The 9273-nt window shown below is 34.6% G+C and overlaps 1 protein-coding gene across 2 annotated transcripts in view; it reads right to left on the bottom strand.

Moving 5' to 3' along the window:
• Positions 1 to 3727: 3727 nt before the first annotated feature.
• Positions 3728 to 9273, bottom strand: part of LOC108748803 (transportin-3) — an 11067-nt gene continuing 5521 nt past the window's right edge. For both annotated transcript variants that reach the window (XM_018487167.1, XM_018487175.1), the window contains 11 exons: positions 6601 to 6747; positions 6275 to 6510; positions 6063 to 6202; positions 5797 to 5988; positions 5435 to 5673; positions 5215 to 5358; positions 4913 to 5118; positions 4686 to 4842; positions 4418 to 4582; positions 4237 to 4349; positions 3728 to 4038 (listed from right to left, as the gene is read on the bottom strand). In XM_018487167.1, the coding sequence (XP_018342669.1) occupies positions 3978 to 4038; positions 4237 to 4349; positions 4418 to 4582; positions 4686 to 4842; positions 4913 to 5118; positions 5215 to 5358; positions 5435 to 5673; positions 5797 to 5988; positions 6063 to 6202; positions 6275 to 6510; positions 6601 to 6747 (1800 nt within the window). In that variant the 3' untranslated portion in view covers positions 3728 to 3977. The remainder of the gene's footprint in view (positions 4039 to 4236; positions 4350 to 4417; positions 4583 to 4685; positions 4843 to 4912; positions 5119 to 5214; positions 5359 to 5434; positions 5674 to 5796; positions 5989 to 6062; positions 6203 to 6274; positions 6511 to 6600; positions 6748 to 9273) is intronic.

Genomic DNA, 9273 nt, shown 5'->3' with positions numbered 1-9273 from the left:
ACTTTGAGCCTGAAGTATCAGGCTGCTCCTTATCCTAATGAAGTGGACTGCAAGGTTCACGAAACGTTGGCATTCCAAGAATGGATCTGGACACAGAAGAAACCCACGAAACGCATAATCTTTATGTAGAAAACACCCGTGGGAGCCTCAAGAATATATATTTATATAATAATCATATATGAAAAATTCTTTACCAGGATATATTGTATAGTATCAGTAATTAATGTTGTAAAGTTGAAAGTTATTGTAATGTTGAAAGTTCTTTTCGCATTTCCAGAACAACAACTTACAAAATATTATAGATCAATCGGAAAGTTCCGTCCATTTAGCGGCGAGTAGCTCTAGCTAGAACTGTCGATAACTCTAATGTCTAAACCAAGCTCAATTTTTTAGTTTTACCATCTATCAATAAAATTCAGTATATAAAAGTATACGTTTGCATCAATAACATTGCTTTTTACTGCATCGAAAATATTGACATTTGAGCCAAATAAGCGTCATTTGCGCGAAGTGTTAATTTTTTGCTTTAAATGGAAGAAAACTGCTGAAGTTCATCGAATGCTTGTAGAAGTTTATAGTAATAGTGCACCTTCCGATAAAACATGTAGAGAATGGTTTCGACGCTTTAAAAGTGATGATTTTGATGTGGAGGACAAAGAGCGTTCTGGACGGCCAAGAGCATTTGAAAACGAAAAATTGCAGACATTGGTGGATGAAAACCCATGTCAAACGCAAAAACAACTTGCAAAAGTATTAAATTGTGCTCAATCTGTTATTTCCAATCATTTAAAAGCCTTGAGAAAGGTCTACAAGGAAGGAAAATGGGTCTCATATGAACTGAAACCAAGAGACATTGAAAGGCAAAAAACCATCTGCGAAATTCTGCTTGCTAGGTAACAAAAAAAAGAGTTTTTGCACCAAATTGTAACTGGCGATGAAAAGTAGATCTATTTCGATAACCCCAAACGCCGAAACCATTTGCGATCCAGACCAACCATCGACATCGACGCCAAAGCGGAATATCCACGGAAAGAAAGGCAATGCTCTGTATTTGGTGAAATCAGAAGGGTGTAGTGTACCACGAGCTTGAAATCTGGTCAAGTATATATAGTTACAGGAAATCTCTACCGAGAATAAATTATCCGTTTGAGCCGAGCATTGCACAGAAAACGACCAGAATATGAAATAAGACAGCATAAAGTGATTTTGCTTCATGACAACACTCGGCCTTACATCACAAAACTTGTCAAGAAAACGTTAGAAGCACTTTGCTGTTACCCCATGCGGCTTGTTCACCAGACTGTGCCCCTTCCGACTATCACTTGTTTCGATCGATAAAACACACGCACTTGCAGAGAAACACTTCAATTCTTATAAAGACGTCGAAAAATGGGTCTCTGAGTGAATAGCCTCTAAAGATGAGTCATTCTTTCACCGCGGAATTTGCTTACTACCGGAAAGATGGGAAAAAGTCATCGCTAACGATGGACAATATTTTGATTGACGTACTTTTTCATTTTGTTTTTTAAATAAAACCATACTTTTTGCAAAAACCGGACGTAACTTTCCGATTGACCTAATAGTACACATGTATATATCCTGCATAAATATTTCCGTATCGAAATACGCAATATGTTATGTTATCAAATGTAGCGGCAAATGTGCAGTACAAAACCGCATCAAGATCGATACATGTGTTAGTTGAGAGTACAAGAAACTCGCACTTTCGGCAAAACTCATAGTGCTGCTGCTACTGAATGAGTTTTAGGTGCGCACTCAATGCGGCCCAGTGAAAAATGCTATCAGCTACTGAGTAAGTGCACACCATGGTGTACAGTGCAGTGCATTAATTCACTGAGTCATAGTAGAAATCCGATTTATCGAAAATAAGAAAATGCAGTACTAAAAAGTTGATAAAAAATTCTGAAAATTTTTTTAGAGTTTTATGAGAAGAAAATAAATAATTTTTGTCTTTTGCAGTTTTTTTGTAAAGTTCATAGTATTTGAATAAAAAAATAAACGTCGATAAATCGGACCGCTACTGTGATCCAGCGAATTAATGCCCTGCAGTGTACACTTCATTATTCCTCTAAAATCCTATTCCCGCTTGACTTCCATTTTCAAAATTTTAAATGTCACACTGACTCTACACCGTCCCTTTGAAACAATGTAGCAAAAGCCCTCTTCGTGCATAAAATTTGATTACACCATAATCACGGAAACACGATACACTGAATGAATTCGCTTACCACTAGCTATGGAAACACGGTACACTGTCTGAGTGTTGCACTAGTGGACGGTAGTGTAGCTAAGAGAAAATGCTATAAATTAGTTCGAACTAGATGTCGCTTCTGTTCCACGACATCGTTCTCGTAGTTTGCATTTGCATTTGCAGCTCGTATCAATTTTACATGAAGAATGCTCTGTTCTTCGTGCAGTTTTAATGATAATTTACGTCTTCTTGTTACTATCAAAACTGATGTCAAAAGGTTTGTTCGCGTTCCACGCTCCAACGTGCCCAATACGCTCCAATACGTTCGCGTCATCGAAACCAATATGGCAACTAGATGTTCGCGTCGTGTTAGAGCACACTCCATGGGTCAATTAAGAGCACGCTCCATTTGCCTCACCTCAGAAGATGATACGATAAGGACATGTTACGCATACGTAATGGTTGAAAACGTATTATATCGAAAAAAATATTTCAGATTCATTTTGCAGATTCAATAAATGCGTTTTTGATATAAATATAAAAATATAATATAACTTTTATATTTATTAAAAGCGCATTTATTTTGTATAAAAATGCTTTTCAAATAATCAAGATAACACAAAATACCTGAAACGAAACGAGGCGCATGTCCAACCCGTTCGTGCCACTGAACATTGGAGCACATGAATGCAACTGCTCCAACTGCGCCACCTTACCTGTGATCCAAGTGCTATCTAGGTTAATTTGGAGTATGCGACGCGAACAAACCTAAAGAATATCTATTCTTTGATTATTGTGTGTGATAGTGCGTACATGAGAGGGATTTTGTCATTCGAACGCCGCTTATCGAGCATCAGCAATACCAATTCAGAAACCTGGGTATCAATCATAAAATTTTATCTCTAGAATGAAAAGTAAAAAGTAAAAAATTTCTCCATTAATTTCAGTGATACAAATTTTCACTTTTCACTTTCCATCTTAGAAATAAAATTTCATGATTGATATCCTGATTTTGACCACACTTTTCAAAGCCTAGTTCGGTGAATTCGGTCTCCTGTTCTCTATCCTCCATGGGATTAATTGTCAACCGTAATTGGTCAATTCTGCTAAACAGCAAATGCATCAGTTAGTTAACAATTAAGTTAACTGGCGTTGGTGAACCGGTTCTAAGTCTAACAGAAGGCCCAAATCGCCGCAGTTCTAGTGTTAAGGGATTTTGTAAGTTTACTATTTATAGTATGTCTGCAAAAAAAATTTAATTTTTATATTCTATTTAAAATTGTTCGAAAAGTTCATTAACACATTAAAATTAAAAATTTTTTTTTCTTTTATGTCAATATTTGTGTATATCCAGTAATAAATATTTACTAATGTATAGATGTGTGTTTCTAATATAAATACATAACAATTAAAGAAAGTTGATACAAATAAATATATAAAGAAGAATAAAGAATTTTGTGAGGTATATATTTATAAAAGTCATTTTATATTCAAATACAGTATATACACGTATATATGTGTGTGTGTGTGTGTGTGTACGCGCGCGCGCGCGCGTGTGTGTGTGCATGTGTGTGTGGTTTGCAAACATAGCTATAGATAGTAAGAACATAAAAAAATCTTCGTACCTTTTTCCTAATATATTTGTATAGCGTCGAGATTTCCATAGTAAATTTTGTTATTTCGAGAGGTCATAATCGAAACTTGCTGGAAGATCTTATAAATAATTTTTGAGGAATTTAACAAAGTAAATATACATTAAAATGCATTAGCGATACAGGCGCGCAAAATTTCGTAGAGCATTTGTGACGGCTTTCGGTGTTTCTGACCTAAATATTATGAAAAACAAAACGACATAAATCAATTAAGTTCTGTAAATTGCTAAAAAATTCATAATAATCTAAGTAGGTATTAAACTAATCGTTCATAAACAAATATATAAATATTAATTTTTTTGTAAAAATTACTATGAATTTTTCCGATATTTATACAATATTTGCACTGATATAAAGTTGTATATTATGTACCTTGTGATTATGCAGTGAAATTCAAGTAGTTGCTCGGGTGTTGCTGTAAGAGCTCCGCCTGCATTTTGCGATGGCATTGTCTTAATAGCTTCTTCTAACCATTTTGACATGAGCTGATAGAAAATATGATTTCTCTATGTAAAATGCAAAACATCTAGGATAAAAACTATAAAATACATACATCTGCATTTCGAGTAAGTTCTATGATAACATCCGCCACGTCAGACAACATGTAAGAAGACAATTCAAACACTGAAGCATGTAGTAACTTTATGACTAATGTTTGGCCTTTTTCTTTCAATATATTTTGTACCAGTTGTCGTCGTATCGTGTAGTCTGATCGGTCCTAAAAAAATAAAATAAAATCTATAATTAGAGCCAATCTATGTGAATTACACATTACAGAGATTTTATTGCAATATTCATTTAAAAGGTTCACAAAGAATTACCTTATAACTGCGGCCGCTATGTAAAAGATCATAAAAGAATTTCATTACTGAACTATTAGCATCCCTATGATCCAAACTGCAAGCCATTATAGCACAATCTACAATGCTCCCGATAGCAAGAGAACATAATAAAGAAATAGGAGCTCTTTGCAGAAACCTTTTGTATAAAAAGAATAAAACATCAGTCAAAATTTCAATAAAAGCGATAGTATTAATCATCACTATACCTGGCACAGAGCCTGAATAGATCATCTACTGTATCAGGATGATTTTTTAAACCATCTTCTTGTTCAAGAATTTCAAAAGTAGGACCGATGAAAGCTTGTAACATATTTAACAGTACACATTCTGAGTTGGTTGCATACTCATCCACCAATATAGAACCAAGATACAAGAAACAACTATGTTTATGCACTGTATACAATCGTACGATCTGTGAAAAAAGAAAACGGGAAGTATGTATTTAATAAGTGCATTAATAGTAATATAGCTGGGATGTTAGATATCATATTATAATCTTAGTCATTACTTGTGTTACAATCGGCTCAAGCAATTGGGTAGAATGTTTGCCCACACAGCGTACCGCAAAACGTATGCATCGGCAACATCTTTCCATAACTCTCACATCTTGTTGATATGTTTCACATACATTGGACAATACAGGCCAACACATCTAAATATACATAATGGATGTTATTAATATGTAAAGAATTTCGCTTCTAACTTTTTGGTTAGTGAGTTACACTCACTTCAGTGAGTACGCTTTCACAAGGATGAGGTTTATTAGGATCATCGATTTGAGGATTAGTATGTTTAAATATAGCAGCTAATCTATCCAGCCATATCACAGGATCAGTCTTTGTTCCTCTCTCGATTTGACGTCTATTTGCTAGAAGCGCCCATAGGGAACTTGCTTGAAAGCGGCACAATTCTGTTATTGCCGGAATAATTTCCTCGTGTGGTAATTTTGCCAAAATGATCGATACTCCTACAATTAGTATTTTTCATTCAGTTTACCATAAAATAATTAATCAATATATAATACGATCATATATAATATATTCCGTAATCGCGTACATTTTGTAACATAGCTTATAAAATTTTATCCCACCTTTTAGTAGGCCAATAGCTGCGTCATTACTAATAGCAAAATTGTCAAGAGAACGTGCTATTTGCAAAAGTCCAGAGAAATGCGTTGTCATATGCAATGGACAAGCTGTACATATACTTAATAATGCACCCGAAGCAGCACTTCCTAGACTCCTTTGATTTAAACAGTATAAGAGGAAATTTAAAACACGTTCTGAAATAATACAAAGTATATATGAATGCTATTGAGAAATATCCGAACATAACAAGTATTTATCAAAGTCTTACCTAATAATTGTGGATGCCTATCTAGCCATTCGCATAGTTCGCCTAAGAGCAGAATACTAGTATAGCGTACGGCTATATGAGTGTTTTCTGGCAAATTAAGAATATCTTGTACTACTCTCGGAACCACATCATTTTCTTCTCTGTTATAAGAAAACACTATTATATTTAATATTATCTTTAGATATATCGTAACAAATATAAAAAGAACGTACGGTAAAATATTTTTTGCCACCGCTTGCATTATAAAAAGTGCGGCTTCGGTCGAGTCCCAAGTAGGTGTATGTACAGGTTGACCTTGCGGGCCGGGTCCTCCGGTCAGTGATGAAAACATTTGTCGGAAACAGTGACTACTTCCAACTACAAACACTACATCTTTTATCAAATCCGATACGCGATTTCGGAAGTCAGCGAACTCTTCTCCTCCTCCTCCTTCTTCGACGAGACCCAACTGGTAATCAATACATAATTTTGATATAATTATCTATTTTATTTCATATAAAATATTATTTAATAAAATTTTGATAGTAAATATACTGACATGGTCTGGTTCCATTTGACAATGCCTACAAAGGGCACTGATCAATCTCTCAATACGAGGTCGAAATACGGCATTAAGATCATCGCTATTTTTCTGATAAAGATGTTCTGATAATCGATACCACAAGTTAAAAGTTATCTGTGCAACCTTAGTAAAAGATTATTATTCAATCAGTGATACTTAATTTATAATTTTTAATATAATAAAATATATCGATATATATACAGGATGTCCAGTAACTCTTGTGACAACCCTCGTATACAAATGAACTAAACTGAGTCCTGTATCATTTTACAATTTTTGCAGTAGTTAATGAAATATTAATTATTAAAGATCATTGAATAAGAGCACGTAACCGCTTTACCGACTAGCAAATGCATGCCCAACGGTCATGATCACTAGGCATGTGTGGAGTTTATTAGAATAGAATTTTATTCATATAGCATATTTAGCATATTTACAAGTCAAGAAGGAGACTTGGTTTACAATTTTTCCTTAATTCATTCATCCATACCTTTCGCTCACGTCTCGTTTGTCTATCCTTCCTATTTCCCATTACTCTATTTGTCCTACATTACTTAACTATCTTTTAAAATCACAGCCTTTGTTTATCTTCTATCTTTCTTTTCTTATTGCCTTAATTGCTCTTTTTAACTCACTCGTCTCTACTTTATCTTAACTTACTAACCTCGATTTAAACTTTGCCTACATCACTTGCTTTCTTTTTTACTTAAGCCTACCCTTCTAATATCGTTCTATTTCTCAATCTTTCTTTCGAATATCACTATTTTTTAGCTCTTGTTTCTTCCTCTCCTCTCGTTTTTCCCTTTCTACTCTTTATCTTTTTAAAATTTTCTCAATACTCCTTTTATTTCGTTTAGATCTTCTCCTCATAATTTCCTTAATATCTCCTCTTTATCTACTTTCTAACTCCTCAAATCTTCCTTTCACTTCTTTACATTCTTTCACATAATGCTCTATATTATCTACATCTGTTCCACAAAAAAAACACCTCTTTTCCTCTCTTAATCAATATTTATTTTTCTTCTCTAAATGTCCGCATCTCAATTTGATTAACACTCTCACTTTATCTCCTCCCTTCGTTTCGAAGTTTCTGCTCTTTAGACAATTAAATATCCTACCATCAATAACTATCTCTTTGTGTTTCTTGTTACATCTCGTCTTCTCAATTCTTTTCCTTTCTCATTGTCTCTGTGTATCCCTTTCTTTTCCAATTAAAGCCTTTTCTAAGCTTTTCTGCCTGTGACCACTCACTTCTCTGGATTCTATTCCCCACAGCCGTTTCTATTACAATATCTCTCTCTTTCTCTGCCATATACGTATATCATCCCAACCAAACTTTTGCTTTTTCTCCCAATATCTCGTGATAAGATTTCCTACATTACCCATTTTAGTCCTTTCTTCATATTTTCTTACCCTTGTTTCTCATCCTATCCTCAGTTTATCCACATTACCAATTCCCTTATAATTACCTCGGCGTGCAAAAGGTGTCTAAATTAAAAAGCCACCTCACATAGTTTAACATTACCCTTTCTAATTCTCCGTTTTTTCCCTAATCCCTTATCTCAATGTCATCACACTTTGCATCAGGAATAACATTCATCTTCTTCTAAAATTGTTCCTACATATTCTTTTCCTCTAGACCCCATATTTCCTTGCCACCATTTTACCTTTCCTACTTATAGCCTTGATATAGATTGGCTCTTATATAATTATCCCTCCCATCCAAATTGAAACATACTTAGGTAAATTCTTGAATTCCTTCCATTTTCTTATTCCCAAATTCCATTTTTCTCCCTGTCCCATAACTACACATAATTTTCATCTTCTCCAACATAACTCTAATTTCCTTTCTCTTAAAAATCTTCTAAACGTGCTCACCATATCCTATAATGTCTCCCTATTATTAGCCACCAATACTATATCATCTGCATATGCTAATGACCACACCCTTTCTCCACCTATTCCTCTATTCTTTTTCTTCTAAATCGCCATCTAGATCCGCGATATACAAATTAAACAGGAATGGACTCATTGTCTTACTCCTCTCTTTCTCCTGAAGTTTTTCGTGTATTCTTGCTTCGTTCTTATTCTCATCTCTGTCTCAGTGCTTATCTTCTCTATCTTCTTTACCAGGTATTCACTCCTTTACCTTTTAAGATTTCCCATAGTTTATCCCTATTGGGTTGTTCGGAAAGTAATTTCGTTTTTTTTCCAACAGAGGACTTAATTCCAAGCCAATTTCACACTTAAGCCGCACAATCATTATATATTTTGACAGCTGATATAGCAAGGCTTGCTTGTGAAAAAAGTTCGATTGATTCTACGCAGTAGTTTTTGGTTGGTGCCCTATCAAATATGGAAAGTGAAAAGCAGCATTTTCGGCATATTTTACTTTTTTACTATCGAAAAGGTAAAAATGCTGTTCAAGCAAGAAAAAATTATCCGATGTGTATGGAGAAGATGTATTGACAGAACGCCAGTGCCAAAACTGATTTGCAAAATTTCGATCCGGCAATTTTGATGTTGAAGATGCACCACGTTCTGGAAGGCCAGTTGAAGCTGATGAAGACACAATAAAGGCATTAATTGATGCAAACCGGCGAATAACAACTCGTGAGATCGCTGAGAGATTAAATTTATCGAATTCGA

Source organism: Trachymyrmex septentrionalis, unplaced genomic scaffold (genome assembly GCF_001594115.1).
Source record: "Trachymyrmex septentrionalis isolate Tsep2-gDNA-1 unplaced genomic scaffold, Tsep1.0 scaffold109, whole genome shotgun sequence".
In the NCBI taxonomy this organism is placed as follows: Eukaryota; Metazoa; Arthropoda; class Insecta; order Hymenoptera; family Formicidae; genus Trachymyrmex; species Trachymyrmex septentrionalis.
This window is presented reverse-complemented; position numbering and strand designations above follow the sequence as displayed.